At 49.5% G+C, this 16,684-nt stretch overlaps 1 protein-coding gene across 2 annotated transcripts in view; it reads right to left on the minus strand.

Moving 5' to 3' along the window:
• Positions 1-694: 694 nt before the first annotated feature.
• NCAPH (non-SMC condensin I complex subunit H) overlaps positions 695-16,684 on the minus strand; it is a 31,424-nt gene continuing 15,434 nt past the window's right edge. For both annotated transcript variants that reach the window (XM_043918714.1, XM_043918715.1), the window contains exons 7-18: positions 15,969-16,158; positions 14,537-14,628; positions 13,545-13,750; positions 9,631-9,779; positions 8,999-9,102; positions 8,565-8,687; positions 6,136-6,246; positions 4,837-5,010; positions 4,058-4,171; positions 3,638-3,726; positions 3,066-3,141; positions 695-1,184 (exon numbers count right to left, since the gene is read on the minus strand). In XM_043918714.1, the coding sequence (XP_043774649.1) occupies positions 1,125-1,184; positions 3,066-3,141; positions 3,638-3,726; positions 4,058-4,171; positions 4,837-5,010; positions 6,136-6,246; positions 8,565-8,687; positions 8,999-9,102; positions 9,631-9,779; positions 13,545-13,750; positions 14,537-14,628; positions 15,969-16,158 (1,488 nt within the window). In that variant the 3' untranslated portion in view covers positions 695-1,124. The remainder of the gene's footprint in view (positions 1,185-3,065; positions 3,142-3,637; positions 3,727-4,057; positions 4,172-4,836; positions 5,011-6,135; positions 6,247-8,564; positions 8,688-8,998; positions 9,103-9,630; positions 9,780-13,544; positions 13,751-14,536; positions 14,629-15,968; positions 16,159-16,684) is intronic.

Below are 16,684 nucleotides of genomic sequence, written 5' to 3' on the forward strand. Positions count from 1 at the left end.
GCACAGTAGCTAATAATAAAGATCTAAAAGCAGATTTCCTGGTTCAAGGCCAAGCTCTTGGCAGTTGGCTGTCTGCTTCTGTGTGCATTACCTTCCCTTCGTGTACCTGCTTCTCCTCTGTAAAATGGGAGGGATAATATTTACTAGTATGTTCCTCACAGGGGATGCTGAGAAGGCTGAAAAATGTCATCCACAGAAGGTACTTAGTAGTCCCTCAGTAAACGTTGGAATTTTTTTCTCTTATCACCCACTAGCAGAATTATAGGCCCAAGAGAGCCAATCTTTTTTTTAAGAAAATCTGTTTTACTTGTGGCTGTGCCGGGTCTTTGTTGCTGCACTGGGCTTTCCTCTAGTTGCAGCAAGCAGGGGCTACTCATCACTGCAGTGCACGGGCTCTGGGTGTGCGGGCTTCAGCTGTGGCCGGGAGCTCAGCAGTCGTGGTGCATGGACTCAGTTGCCCCGCGGCATGTGGGATCTTCCCGGACCAGGAATTGAACCAGTGTCCCTTACGCTGCAAGGCGGATTCTTAACCACTGGACCACCAGGGAAGCCCAATGGATCCAATCTTGAAACCCCTACTCTACTATAAGACAGATCACCTCAGCCCTTAAGAATTTCCTGCCTGATACCAAACAAGTCCGCATTCCTGAGTGTAAGAACCAGGTCTGATACTTGCGCAGTGGGCAATCAGCCAGTTTGTCAACAAACTACTCAAAGGATTTTATTTTTAAGCTTATATACACATTTATAGGCACATAAATGGTATATTTTATATACAAGGTTTTGGTAGCTATTAAAGGACAAGTGCCTACTGGGAAATTCTTTTCTATAAGAATAAAGTATGGAGAACAGAGCAGTGAGGAGACAAACTACGTGGATACGAAGAGTGGACACTGCTTCCATGATCAGGGCCAGTATCCTTGCCCTCTCTTCCCTCCTAGGTGCTCACCACAGAACAGAAAGCTTCCATCAAGGACAAGAGTTGGTCAGGGAGCTGGTTCCCAGACGGTGAAGGAGAGAAGGCGTGCTGGCAGTCGCTAAAGCTTCGCCTCAGACCCCTGGCATCTCAGCCCCAAGTGTGGGCATCCTGGTCACTGTGGGAGCGAGGACCGCCCCCCACGAGCTCAGTCCTCCTGCCGCACCAGAACATCCGAAAGATCCTTGGTTCCTTCCAGCTTCAGATTCTGAAGGAAGATCGAACACAGATGAACACTAGTGTACAGAAGATACAGCAATCAGAAAGCAAACTTGGAGGTAACAAGGTGGTGACTACAAAGAACCAGGCTTGTCCCATGATTATAAGTGACACTGTCAACAGCGAATATAATCTGCATGATAAAGCTGGCTCCAAACCTTTGTCAATTGCTGGAAGCGAAGCAAAATGCAAGCCTGGTTCCTGTGACAATCTCTGTAAAGGACCCAGGGCTGAGCTGGGAGGAGCTGGGGGAAGTGACAGGGAGCCCACCAGGGGCCACGGCACCGGTACATCAGCCCCGTCTATGCGTGGCCTTCCTGCCCTGCCCGAAACCTGCCCGTTGGGTGATGCCGTGACACCCACACTCTCCCTCCCATCTCTGCACAGGCCTTTTTCCTTGCCTCCCACTTCCTCTTGGACCGTCCCACCTCACGGATCCTCCACCAAGCCTAGGCAGCTGTCCCCTCAGGACTAAAGAGCTGTCAGAGCCCCTTGGCACGCGGAGGCCTAACTGCACTGGGACCACGCGCTCCTCTCCAGGCACTGGAGGCAGGCACGCGTGTTGGCACACCTTCTGCGAAAGACGGCAAGCACGCCCCTCACTTCCCCCATGACGGCTGAGGGGGAGCCCGTTACCAGAGGCTGGTGAGGAGTCCAGATGGGAATGAAAAACTGGGAGGAGGTGGACCAGCACAAGCGCCATGCTCTGGCAAGAGGTGTTGTGTGAGATTTGTCCTGGTGGCTCAAGCTCTGAGTCACCGCGAATCCCAGCGGATTATCTGGTTACTGTCAGCCAGTGCTACCAGTGAGATCTCCTCAAACAGTCCAAAGGTCAGCCCAGCAGGTCCTGGTCTGGGAACACCTCCTGATTCTTCCAGTGCTGAGCACTCCAGGGCCCCTTAGAGAAATCTGATCACAGCAAAGCAAGCAAAGCTGTCTCTGCTGCTGTGGGAGGCGAAGCAGTGGCAGAGTGAAGCCTGCATGCTTCCCGGCACGTCTGCCCGGCCCCCGTCCACCTGGGGGTCGGGGAGGATGACGAAGCCTCGCTCTCAAGCAGACACAAGGCCCCAGCCAGCGCTGGCCCTCCAGCAATCACTCACACCTTTAGAATCTGGACTCAGTATATGTTTCTGAGCTTTGAGGGTGGCACTATGTTTTGAGGGCCTGGCTGGGCTGGGAGACCACACCCAAGGGAGAGCCCACAGTACCGACATCCACGAGGATGGTGTGAGATTCCAACCTTGCTCAGGGAAGCTGGCAGTGACACCATGAAGGTGTCCAGCTCCAGCCCTGGTGACGCTCGCGGCGTGTGCTACAGCCCAGCCCCGTCCTGGGCACACGAGAGGACAAGTTTCAGGCAGCACCAAGTGCCCGGGCCTGCCGGCTGCTTCTTTGGGGTGCCTGCCTCCCGGAAGCGTCCACTGAGAAGACAGGTCTTGCCAGCTCCGTAGTGACTGCCCCACGGCCACTCCGCTCTGTCAGCTCTCTCCCAGCGGCTGTCTCCTTCCTGCCTCATCGCTCCCCTCTTTTCTCCACCAGGTTTCCCATCTGTCCTGACTTTGACACTGGCAGGATTTGGCCTTGATGCCCAGTGATGTAAAAGCACCTTACATGTTTTCAAGTTGGGAATTGACAGATCACAATTTCAGCATCTAAAATTTTCCCACTGGGATCCTCCTCATAATTTTCATCTCTAATCATACATGTTGGCCTTTTTCTCAATAATTTTTCAGTATCTGGTTAATCCTCTGGGTTGAAGGTAGGTACTACGTAAGTCACTGCATTTAAGATGTCCCATGAGGCCGCCCATGACTAATAAAAAGCTCCTGTAGGCTGACTATAATACTCCATGCTTACCAGGTCTACCTACCTTTTCATTGGCTAAATGTAGGAGACACGCAAAGGCCAGAGGTATGGAGAGGTTCTGAGCCATAAGGGGAGGCAGGCTGTGAAAGAAAAAGGCCAGGAAGTATTTAGCTGTCACTGCAACTCCAGGAACAAAAGCACTTTCATCAAGTATGAATACACATACCCAATGAATAAACTAATAGGAAACAAAGAAATATTCAGATGCCTTTTAGAAGCAGGTTTTTCCAGTTTCTTATTTGGAAATATTTGCTGTTCTATTCCGGCCACTGGTACAGAAAAATGCCTTTTTTAAAGGTGGGCTAACTTAACTCACTTATCAATGCAGAGAAGGAATGGAAAAACTGCAAGAAATGTGAAAATGGGGGTCCTGTGTGGAGGGGGGGGCTCTGTTACGCAAACAACTTGGGGAGGAGTGGGAGGGATGAGGAAAGGAGGGGTGAGGAGGGGAGCGGTAAGGAGGGGAGGGGTGAGGAGGGGAGCGGTGAGGAGGGGAGGGGTGAGGAGGGGAGGGGTGAGGAGGGGAGCTGTGAGGAGAGGTGGGGGGGCAGGGCCAAGTCTGCCTCATGCACACACCTCTTCTGCAGGTCCTTTGTGAGACTGCTGAGTTTCTTGTCAGCCCCCTCCTCAAAGGGTCCTGCTTCTCCATTCTCACTGTGGTTTACCTGACAGAAGAAAGGACACTTAGGGATCAGACTGGGCCCAGTTTACTTTTTGACAGCAACATAAACCTATGAAGCTGGAACTCGAAAAAGGAAAGCCTGCGTTGGAATGAAACCGAACAATTTCTTTGAGGCATTTTGAAGAAAAAAGATCCACGTGTACCACCTTCTGTGTGACCCACCGGTTTGCACACTTGGTCCATTTCTGTTTCAGAGGTCTGATGTCATCCTTGTATTTCTGAATAACGGCTTTTCAGGTTCACGCTACTGATGCTGGAGCGCAGACTCGAGCCACGCCCGCATTGGTGCTGGGCACCAGAATGGAACCCGTTACCTCTGCATCTGCCTGCTTGGGGATCTCCGTCAGCAGACTCCACATGCTCTGCTTCAACTTCTTCATGTCCATCTTTTTGGCAGTCTTGGCATAATGAATTTCAATTTTATTTACCTGAAAACGGTATGTGACAAGTAAAACTAAGCAGAAGAAAGAAACATTTACCATCAGCTCTTTGAAAAAAAGTCTGGAGAGGAAATAATGAATAAACCTAGTTTACACTACCAAGTTTGAGCTTTCTTTGGACGTATTAAAATAGAGTCCCTCATTTCAATCTATTGATAATTTCTTTTTTTTTTTGATGATTTCTTTTTGATCAAGTACAGTCTTCATTAAGGGTATCCTGGAATTCAGTGTAAAAGAGAGAAGTGAATCAAATATATATAAAAGCACCAAGCCTGCCATCTTGGCATGGAATAGATGCTTGATACATGGTAACTTTATGAGTTGAATCTGGCCTAGATTTTCCAGAGCTAAATACCTACCCTTACCCAGCCCATTTCTCTTTCTGCAGGCTTCACTCACATACTGCATGTGCATTGCAGGTTTGTCCCTAGTCATATGGTTTATCACAATCTTTGGAGAGATAGCTGGTTCCACACAAACATAATCAGATTCTCTACAGCCTTATTTAAGAATCAGCCACGTAGAGAGTAACGGGTTAAACTCAAGAAGGAAAAAAAAAATCAAGCTCAGACCAATACGATTCTCATAAAAGAGGCAAACTAAGCAGCTCTCAGGCAAACAACATCACATGTAATTCTTGGCTTCGTCTTTACCTTCTGAGGCTCAGCTACCAGGTTTGACTCCCCGTAAGTGGTGATGTCCAGTCCGTGGACTTTAGATGCCTCACCGTTGCCTTGTGTTGTCGCAGACGGATGATCAGAATGGTCAAGGGTTCCAGCTGGTCCCACAAACAAGTCATCGGACTCTTCATAATCGCTGTCAGCGGCCTGGGCAAGGAAATAGCTCTTCAAGTTAGGCAGAGTTGTGTGAGGGGCTCAGAAACAGCTTTGCAGTAGACCCCATAGCCAGCAAGAGCAGACACCTGAGAGTTCACGGGCTTCGAGGCCCTCTAGTCATCTCCCTGTTGCACAAAGACGGCACTAGGGAGGCATCTGTCAACTAAGACCTCTGCAGTGAGAGTTCAGAGGAGCATGGTCATCAACACAGTGTCCTTTGTCTCTAAACAGTTTAGGATCTCATTTTACAGAAAGCATTCCTAAAACCCCAGAGATGTGACCTGCCGGCTGGCCAGCAGCAGGGATCCTGCTGGGAGCTGGTGACAAAGACATTCTTGGACTGAGCCCAGCAGGAAAGGCCAGATCTCTGGGTGGGGCCTAGGAGGTGGTTTTTTTAATAGGCTCTCTGGGTGATTCTTACGTACACTAAGTTTGAGGAGCACTGGTCAAGCGACCAACTAGATTTTCACTAAAATATAAATAACAGCTAACTCTCTTCCAAGTAAGAAAATACAGTAAATAAACTATTCTCCCTATTCTTTCTCCTCTCCTCACCTTCAGGGTCACATGGGGCCTAATATCTCCCCCTCTGTCAGGCTATCTCATTCAGAGTCACAGAAGGGATTCTGAGGTTATATAGTCTAACCAAGATCTAAAGGTGGGGAGCAGTTTGTAGAAGTTCACAAGGTGTGAACCTAAATCAGAGCTATAAACGTGGTCTCCTGAGATCCAGTCCATACACCTTTTCCCCATCAGAACACACTGGCATCACACATCTATGCGTTTTGTCTCCCCACCCAAAACTCTAGCTCCTGAGAGTGGGGAGAGCGCTTCTTTTCCTCGGAAATCTCAAAATAGCCAAGATAAGTGCTTTGTACAGGCTAAACACTCCGTCCACATGTTGATGGTTTATTGGACTATGTCCACTTTTCTCCTGCGTCCAGAGCTCAGTGTGAGGCAGGCCGAGGTCTGGCTGCTCCCCGGCTCTGCTCAGTTCTGAGGCCTGGGGCAGGGCAAGCACACACAGACCCCCACTGGCTCAGAATGCCCTGCAGGAAAGGACAACGGAAGCAGCGACCCTGCTGAGAAGAGGACAGAGTGCTTGCCCCTGCTTACCTGTAACCCAGGGCAGAAGTTGGAGGTGTCGTTAGGGTTGTTGTAATCATAGTCTCCAATTTCTTCATCATGCTCGGTCCCTGCCTTCTGGCCTTGGGCCACCTTCAGTAACTGATTGGAGGAAAGTACAGCTTCAGAGAGCAATTTCTAGAAAATCAGCTAGTAAACTAGGCTGGGGAGATGACCTTAGTTCCAACGATGCACGTCCCAGAACATTAGGGTTTATAAGGGTCCTGAAAAATCACCTCATCCAGCCCACTTCTAACTCACCGCCCAGCTCCACTCTAGAGCAAGCCCAGGGCAGTGGGGCTCCTAGCTGCCAGCCATCCCAAAGATGCCAGAGCAGCCAGGTTGCAATTAGGATTGCCCGCAAATTTATTTGAAAACATGTTCCTTCACTAAAAACAAAACCACCTATGCCTATCTGAAACGAAGTCCACTTGTGGCTGCTATTGACCAGTTTTGACAGAACACTCACTGTTGTAATTCTCAGGCAGCTGGTCCCACTCCTGGGGCCATGACTGCTCCCCAGCAGCCCTCCTTTCTGCCACCACACCTGCGGCCCACGAACCCCCTTCGAGGGGTCTCATAGAACAAGTCTGCCTCCTCTCCTGGGAGTGCCTGTCCACCACAGCCCTTCAGATTTGCAGGCCTTTAGGGCACTGATCTTCATCTAGGGTGTGTCTTTGGGGTGGAGGAAATGGGATTAAAGGTGTGTACAGTTTATAGAAGCACACTGAATATTTTAGTATAACGTAATATAATTACATACTCCAAAAGTAGTCCCCAAACCTCAATGTTTTTATAATACAAATCCAAAAGTAAAGAATAGATTTTTATTAAGAAATGCCCACTTTCTCCCACTTTTCTTCATATGATTTCTAAATCCCTCTCCATGTGGAATATTCTCGACACACTCTAAATTGTCCACAGTCTATTAGAAATGTTTCAGGAAGGGTATGTGAGACTCCTCATGTATTGACTGGTTGCTATTAACATTTCTCTTTAAGATATTAAAGAGAATGGGTGGTTGACCTGTATAGTCTCTAGCCAGACTGGGTGTTTGTTTAACAATCATCTGGTGTCTACTTTCTGCTATTTCACAGTCACTTTTCTAGTGTTGCTCTCCTGGAAGGATGAGGTGAGGAATCCTGGGCTTCTGCCTGGCTGCCCTGATAAACATGAAGGGAAATTTGTTCCTGTGGATAATCAGAAGCAAGAATTCTTTCCTAAGAAACAATGATGGGAAAAAAACATACAAAATGCAAAAAGACAATTCCTGGAGTACAGTGATGCAATGACCTTGTTTTAACCACTTTCATATCTGAAAATGCAAATTACCACCTAAGCCACACTCTTCAATGTTCATAGTAAGGGCCTGAGAGAGGAGAAGGTGGCTTGTGGCTAGGAAAGTGGCTGAGGCTGGGTTAGTTTGGTGGGGCATCCCACTGTCTTCCTTCCGGCCCCCAGCAGCCTGGCCCTGCCCCTCCACCTCAGGGCTCTATTTTCTGACTCAAGCAAACAGCTGCCGCATCCGACACTGATGGCGGCCGCGGCTGCTTCTGCTGCTGCAGCTCTGTCTCTCCTTCTGCGTTTTTTTTAACTGAGGTATAACTGACATATAACATTATATTCATTCTTTCTGCATTTTTAAGAGCATTTCTGTTAACTGAACGGTATTGATTAGAAGGAAAATGACCAGTGTTAAATTATAAAAACAGAATGTGCAATATCAGTGAATTCAGGGAACTGTATACGTATCATTAAGACCTGTGGAGAGACAGGTAAAACAAGGCAGAGGAAACTGTCAACTGTTTGTAGACTTGACACCACAAGATGAAAACACCCAGGAATGCAAATGAGCAGAGGGTCCGGGTAAAACGGAAGTAAGCATGACCCACTGCCTGGTTGCCCTGGCAACAGGAATACATGCTTGCTGCTTAGCATCACCAGAGGGGCCACAGGCAAATGAAGTGAACAGCGACTGGTGCACACCGGCACGTCTAGAGCACTCATCTGAACAGGCATGGAAGGAGTGCGGCCAGGCTGTGCGGCACCGGCAGCTGCTCCGCCCCGCACATCACAGGAGGCTTGAGTCTGTGCCATGATCGCGGGGAGGCTATGAGAGCAGGAGAGAGGACCTGGCTTCTGAATCCACAACTCTAATGAGAATCAAAGGATCAAGGAATAACCAACGCCGTGCAAAACCTGGACAAAGCGCTGTTCATCCCCCTTGCCCGTGAGGAAGTAGGCCAGCGTGTCCAGGTGAGGCACTTCATCTGTCCTGTGAGCGTTCCCCTCCAGCTCTGCCTTCCTCACACGCTCCTCCTCAGAGGCACCAACAGTCACGCTACCAGCCACTGATACCTCCGACGCTAAGAAGGGGTCCAACGACAGCATGACCTCAGGGAAGCAAAGAGCAGCTTTACCCTGGTGCCTGGTTTGAGATGCAGCTGGACCAGATCTTTAGTCTCATACTGGAAATCTGTAGGAAGAGTAGTGGCTCTCCAACTCTGGTTCTCCAAAGTGAACTTGGTCAGAACAGTAACAGCCTATTGATTTTAAAGAAAAAGAAAAGGGTAGTTTTTATGCATCTTTAATAAAAACAGCCTATATGCATACAGCTGCAACAGTCTTCCCGCTTCTGGGTAAAGGAGTGATTCTGTGAGACATTGTTCATAGTGAGTCTCTCTGCCACTGTGTCTGGGACTATTTCAATTCCTTCAGGGACTGAGGGAGAATGAAACTACCTATTTACTCTAAGAGTTAAATTTATAATGAATTCTTAAAAACCACAGATGAAAGGGGAAGAGGAGTGCAAAGAATTTGTGAAAGCACAAAGGATAATAAATCTAGCACAAACCTTTGTTTTTCGAAAATGTACATCAAAGTCAATATCATCGTCAAAGTCAATTTTAAAATCCTTCGAGCTCTTCTTTCTATGCTCTGATTGTGAAGCAGTATCACCTGCAGAAATGAAGTCAGATGTCAACACTGCTCACCTCTCTGGTCTCTTTATTTACTCATCCTGCGAGATCACTCGACAGCCTTACTGAACCCGAGACTGCATTTGCATTTGAGCATCAGAACAGCACTAAGAAGGGCAAATCTCATACCTAATATTTATCCGTATGATCTGTGTTTTTGCTGAGAAAACTCAGTAACAGGTATGCTAATTAATCACTTCTTTTCAAAGAGAGAATGCAAAACACACAATGCTGGCACAGCCCTTCAGAGGGCTGCAGCGTGCACCCATGCAGCAACTCACCGGCACCTCCAGACCCTTCCCACTTAGAGGCCGCAGTCTTAACTGCTCCCTCATCTCGGGCCAGGTCAACTCACTGTCCAACCAGGAGGCTGCTTATCTTGTGTATTTCCCTCCACTTGTTGGGAGGTACAAGACTGTGATGGGCATTTTCCCTTCCTGGGCTGAAAGGCTGACTGGCTGGTCATCTGCACTATTTCTTCTTAAAAGTTCTGCCTAGAAGTACATACGTTTGTGTCGAGGTCTAAAGCGCCAGTGATCCGGGCCAGCCCACATCGACATGGTGCGGGGGCTAAAGTAGGAATACTCTCCAGGCTTCATGGACAGAAGGGGACACAAGGTCCAAATGTCTCCGTCCCCAAGGGGAATCACTTCGTCTCTGTAACACATAAGATCCGTTTTTATATGTACAGTCATATGTGTGTTGATGTAGACAATACAATCGTGTATTTACACGTAAAGCAGAATACAACCCAGCTGAAGACACTACTTTTCCACAAATGAGCAACATTGCTAAGAGTGAGTCCAACATAAATATATCATTAGTAATCCTTTAGCTTACTCAATCAGTGCTTTTTCTTCTCATTTTATAACAACATGATTGTATCTATGCAAGTACTTTTCATGTTTCAAAGTGCTTCACAAAATGCAAGTTTACCCACTTGAGAGATAAGAAAACAGAAAGAAACTGACTTTTTATATAAGACTACATACATGGCTAGTAAAATGCAGAGCTGGGGACTGGACACCATTCCAGAATCCCAGGCTCAGGGTCTTTCCACACACAAGGCTTCCTACCACATGACATGATTGTCACATTTCTTCTTTACCATCTTTCCATAAGTGAGGGCTCCGCTAACACTGCTGTAGTTCCTACTGAAAGTGAAAACAACTAATTTGTCTCCCACATGACTGGGGGACAATGACCTATCTGTTAAACCATCTAGCTTGTATTTCTTGCTGTGTATGAAGGGTCTAACTGGCCCATCCAGCATGGCAGTTTTGGATTGGTGTTTCATCCTTTCTGCAAGGTAACTAAAACGTGTCGGGTAGGTTTTACCTACAGGCCCTGCCAGGTCAGAAAGCCTGTTAGCGCTACTCTACTGCCCTCTAAAGGTAAAGACAATGACGACCTTTTCACCTGTACTGACCCATACCTATAAATCCCCTTTATATCAAACCTTATGGTATGAGATAAAAGCTTTAAAAGGACTTCGCTTTCATCTATGGACTCTTTTTTTAAATTTTATCCAGTAAACTCTACCTGTACATTTAAGGTGTAATGAAAACAATTTTTAAAATTAAAATATACTAAAAAATCCCCACTAGCCTGTAACTGCCTTCCTATGTTAGGTAATAACTGTACTGCACTCTGCTGTATCTCTCCCAGGGCGAGAGAAGGTGGCTTTGGGGGCATCCCCACTCAAATTCTCGGGTACTCGTCTGTCGAAATGCTGGCAGCTGAGCTGGCAGTTTGTTGGGAACTTAGAGGCAAAGCTATAAAGAGCTTGGCTCCTATCTTCTGAGAGTTGGACTTCTTCTGAGGGCCAGAACTGGACTGAGGCCCTGGAGGCTTGACCTCTAGCCTTTTAATAATTCTTTCAATACAATACAGTGTTATGTGGCAGGCACCCGACTCCCCCATTCAACAACTAGCCTAATCCAGTCTACCCCTCCATCAGGCTTCTCTCATCCCCTCTGGAGGAAGTGTTCACTTCTCCTACCCCCACCCCACCCTACCGCAACCACAGTCCCTTCCTTCAGTTTAGCGCCAGCTCAGTTGTGCTGCACGAACACCTGCAGGTTGACGGTCTCCTCTCAACTGTCTCCTAGCACCTCGGCCAGCATGCAGCAGAAGGCCTCAGTCTTGCAAGCACAGAGCAGGCTGTGGTCTGGGGTGGACCACAGGCAAGGCCTTTAACCACAGTGAGCGCATGCGCCCAGGAGATCAGAGAGCGCACACGGCCCCGCCGCTGCAGAAGATGGAGGGCAGCTGAGCCACCCTAGGTCACCAAGTGCTTTCTCAGTCACATCCTTACTAATGTACGATGTGCACGGTGGTCAAAGGGCTGCCATCCAGGGACCAGTCGCACAGGGCTTCCTGCAAGCACTGGTGGTTATAATTCAGCATCGCTCCACCCCACCTTGAACTAGAGAAGCTCTTAAAGACCTTGCAGTTCAGTACAGTGTTTTCAGCCCTGCGTACAGCACAAGCCCCAGCAGCTCTGGGGAAGTCATGAGGCATTCCTGGCCTTAGACACTCCTGAGTTAGTGCCCTGGGGTGGAGCCTGCCACCCATAGTTCATCACACACGGCCAGACTGGTCGAGGGTGCTGGGTAACTCCCCAGCTCCACCCTTACTTACCTTCTCTGAGCCTGTTTCTTCACCTGTAAAATGGGGTAACAGGACCTACAGGGTTGTTGTAAGGATGAAGAGATTATTTTTATATATTATATAAATTATGTGAAATATGCAGGTAAGGAACCTGGCAGAGTATGTCGCACAATCAGAATAATCGGGCGCTCAGGAAACATCAGATACTATGATACTATTATCATCAAGCCCCAGTCACTCCCTTTCCAGGTGAGAAAGCAAAGCCCCACAGACGGACCACTTGCTCCACACCTCCCAGCCACCCACGGCAGGGTCAGGCCTAGCTCAGTTCACACACTCGCTGAGCTCCCAGGAAAGGCCCGCACCCAGCCAGCGGCAGGGATTTCAAGGCAGACAAAACCCTGCGCTAGAACCTAAGCCCTATACCGGCAGTGCACTCACTCAGCAGGATCCAGGCTAAGATTCTATTCTGTCCAACTGGGGCGAGAAATGGAGACATTTGTTCAAAATGTGTTTAAAATAACCATCTATGGGTTATATAGTTATAACAAAATAACAGAACGGAAGCCACTAAAACCCTCCTGCTCCATCAGTTCCTCAGACGCCGCCTCACTGTTTACACAAAGTGATGCTCTTCTCTGACTTCGAAAATGACATTAAAAGAGCTCATTCCACCAATCTGCCCATCATTTCTCACTTCTTGGAAGACAGGATGGGAACAGGGACAAAACCACAGGGTGGTAATAGCACACACCAGGAGAGGTGGTTTCTAAAGGGTCTGGGGGGTAGGGGTAATTTTTCCTTGAGGTCCTCACAGCCCCCTGACTTCTAGTCAGATTTGAAGGGGCACTGTCGATCACATCATTCCCCACATGGGCAAACAAAGTGAGTCAAGAAAGCACTCTCAGCCTGGACACACTCAGCAAGGCTCTTGAAGGAATTTTTGCCTTGGTGGGAAATCACGCTGGACAACTTGTACAGTTTCACCCACAGTGACCCAGCTGGGCTGTCCCTGACCCCAGACTTGCCAAGCCGCTGCTGTGGGCACAGGGTCATCTGAGGGTCTGCCTGTTCTAGTCTCGTGGGATCTGGCATACCCACGCCCGTTCAAGACTTTTAGAGGCCCTCACACAGTAGGACTGTGGGATCCCGCTTCCAGATCATATTCAAAATTAACGTAAAATAACCTAGTAAGTACATATAATAAAGATCAACCAAGTTCAGATTTTCCAGTGATGCTTACTAGAGTAATCAAAAATCTAAATTACTGGAGACCAATTCTACCATCTCCCCAATCTCATATGCTCAATTTTACCTGCTGCCTTAGTTTTCCTTGCTTTGCTCATCCCCTGTCTACCAATCTGATAACCAACTCTGCTCAGACCCCTCTGCCCTTTACGTGGGGCCCCCTTTTTCTCAGTAATCAATACGTAAGCCTGTTTTCTGCCTGTAACTGAGATGCAGTGATTCAGTCAAAAGCCAGACCATGTCCAGGGTCTTGAAAGGGAGCACAGTCCGTGCTACCAAAATGGAAGTGGTGATGACCAGCCGCCGCTGAAGGAGCTACTAGAGCCCAGCTTTTTATGTCATAGTCTCATGCTTATCAGCTCCTGCAACGTCAGCCCTATGACCAGTAAGTGGCTGAGCCGATATTCAGAGGCAGATTGATTCCATCGTGAGTCAGAATGGCTCAGCCTGTGTAACAAGACACACAAGCCCAGCCGACCACAAGGACAAAACCGGACTGTCCCAGCAGGACCTCTGGGAGGACGGCTACGGGGACACTTCCCATGGCCCTGGGCGCCTTACTGGCAGCTTTGAACCTGGCAGGGCTCCTTCCAGCTCCCGAGCTCGGTGCGGTCCCCCGCTGCGGTCTGCTCTGCTTCATCATTGGCATCGAAGTCATCCTCCAGGGGCCCGTTGGGGAAGTCCTCGCAGTCACTGTCCTCCACCTCGGCATTGAGGTCAAACACCTGGTCGTTCTTCTTAAACTTGTCCACCAGGGCTGACACTGACTGGAAGAGACGGAGAGCTCCCCAGTCCCCCACACCCCCACCACCCCCATTCCCACCGCCAGCCCGCCTCTGCGGGAAGACCCGCCCCACTGGAGGGGCCTCCCCCCAGGCCCGCCTCCCTGGAGCCGGAGTTCTCTCAACCGCAGAGCGCTGAGGAAGTTTACATTGTGCGGCACAGGATGGAGCTGGATTGTCGTCAGGCACATTTTGTAAAACATGAAACCGGAACCTGCATCCTTTAACCCCATGTTTAAACAGTTTTCCATGGAGACCATTTATTTTGGAGGTTGTAGTAAGTAGACTAAAGGGGGCCAGGCTAAAAATAGAGGAAAACTTCACACATGACAATTTCTCAGGAAACTCTGTGCCAAGGGACTCAAGTCTGAAGAGCAGGAAATTCCTTAGCTTGACAGCAACCTAAGAGACCAGAGGCCACTGGGACAGCCATGTTTGAGAGTAAATCTGATGAGACTGTGCACCCAGGAATGGAAGGACTGCCTTACCCTGGGGGGCAGACAAGAAGAAACACGAAGCTGATCCCCACACGCTACTCCCAGCTGCTTAATGGGCCTGCGGAGGGCAGCGCACAGCCCCACTCCCAGCCTGCCCCAGTGTTTAGTCCCTATGGAGGAGCCAAAGCAAATACTTTCTGTACTGCCGGCTAAATAAAAATGATGCCACAGTTTTGGTTCCCACTGGGCAGAACTCATCTCAGGCCATCTCACTGAAACCACGAGCTGCTGGAGAAATGCCCAGGGTCCTTAGAAGTCCAGAAATTGACCACACCTCATTATGTGCTTCACTGTCCCATTTAGTGAACTGGAAGCCGGCCAGGGAAGGGCAGATTTGGCGATCTTCCGCGCACTGCTGCAGGGCCGCTGGGAGGACAGGAAGATCACAAAGAAGGATCAGAGCAGGCTGGAGACATGCCTCAGCCCCTGGAGATGACGGAGCAGCCCCGTGGAGGGGGAGGCGCGGCCACCTCCTGCCCTCGGACAGAGGCTGGCCGGCCGCCCACCTGTGTGCCAACTACTCTCCCAGGAGAGGACGTGTGCTCAGGCACACACCTGTGCCAGAGGTAGGCTCCACACTGGTGTTCCAGGAATCGGGAAAACACCAGAGCAGAAGCCTGAAGCACAGACTTTTTAACTCCGAAATGGACTCTGTGTCCCATGATGGAGCTGGGAAATCAAAAACCCATCCTGAAAGTGTACTAACGGCACAGACAATTGTGAATGTCACTTATTTTAGCCCCAAAATAAACTAGGGACGGGCTTCCCTGATGGCTCAGTGGTAAGGAATCTGCCTGCAGTGCAGGAGACGTGGGTTTGATCCCTGGGTCGGGAAGATCCCCTGGAGAAGGGAATGGCTACCCATTCCAGTATTCTTGCCTGGAGAATCCCATGAACAGGGGAACCTGACAGGCTGCGGTCCGTGGGGTCCCAAAGGAGTTGAATGTGACTGAGCAACTAAACAGCAACCAAACTAGGTCCAGATTACCCCCCTCACAGGATGAGAGCGTCACTGAGTACAAACACCTGGACAACTGTTAGTACTAAACAGTCATTCTTAGCAAATTCTAGACAAGGACAGGCGGATGGGCATCATAATATCGGTGTGGCCCTGCAGAGGGGAGGATAATTCCATGTACCACAGAATCGTCCCATGCTAGTGCCTGGCCTTCACACCGCCTACCACATCCTCAGAGGCTCCCCCAGCAGTGGGAGGGGACAGGTTGGATGGGTGGCAGCGGGTAGCGGAAATCACTGCTAAGCCAGTATAAGGGACTGACAACAGGACAGATCTGTTCTCAGACCACCGTGGAGGATTCTGAAGACAGTTCATACAGCCCTTTTCTCCTCAGGATCCCCTGGGTTAATAACAAGTGAACACAAGGCCTCTGGCACAACAAGTCTCTTACAGCCCCTTTCCCAAGTCCAAACTCTCACCCTCCAGAGAACCAGCTGCCCACAGGGCACCAGAAGGCCTTAGCACACATAAAGCACAAGCACTGGCTACTGCTGGTCAAGACTCCGTGCTGCAGAGAGGCCAAAAGTGAGTTTCTCCTCAAAAAAAAAAAAGCCCACTTTGTCTTTCCAGAGGAATCTTCTGGGTAAATAAGCAACACAAGAGGCACAGTGGGCTTGCTAGCCATGGTTACATACAGAAACCTCTCTGATGACTGAACTGCTCTGGTAAGAGGTGGCACCGGACTCACCTTTTAAGTCGGTCATTTCCACCCAGCCCAAATCCGGCAGCTCAGGAGGCTCCCCGCTGGAGAGGGTCTGGATGTCGGCGGGGAACAGCAGCTCGCTCCTGTAGTCTGGGCAGTGGAGGGTGGAGAGGAACACGCCTGCAGTGCTGCACTCGTCAAACGAGGCTGCTGTCTTCTGGAACATGGGGTCGACCTGAGTGCAGAGAAGCAGAGGGGACCCCAGGGTTAAGGGACGCAGCCAAAGGAAACAGGAAACCCCGCTCACTGGGCCTTGCTCGTTCGCAGCTGCATCTACGGGATCAAAATGTCTCTGGACATGATCAACTGACAGGTAAAACCCCACCTGCTTCAAAAGGAGGGCTGTGCGCACTCAGATGGAGAAAGGCGCACAGCAGATGGTGACAAGCTGGTACCACGTCAGCGTGTTTGCTACAATGTTCCCGGGCGGTGTCCTTCTGCTGGTCTCTCTCCAGTCAGGTGTGGGCTCTGTTAAGATTTTATTTATTTGGCTGTGCTGGGTCTTCATTGCTGTGTGTGGGCTTTCTCTAAGTTGTGGCGAGCAGGGGCCACTCTAGTTGTAGTGCACGGGCTTCTCACTGCAGCGGTTTCTCTCGTTCTGGAGCATGGGCTCTAGGTGAGCAGGTTTCAGTGGTGACTCAAGAGCTCTAGAGCACTGGCTCAGTAGTAGTGGGGCATAGGCTTAGCTGCTCCGCAGCATA

Source organism: Cervus elaphus, chromosome 11, assembly GCF_910594005.1.
Source record: "Cervus elaphus chromosome 11, mCerEla1.1, whole genome shotgun sequence".
In the NCBI taxonomy this organism is placed as follows: Eukaryota; Metazoa; Chordata; class Mammalia; order Artiodactyla; family Cervidae; genus Cervus; species Cervus elaphus.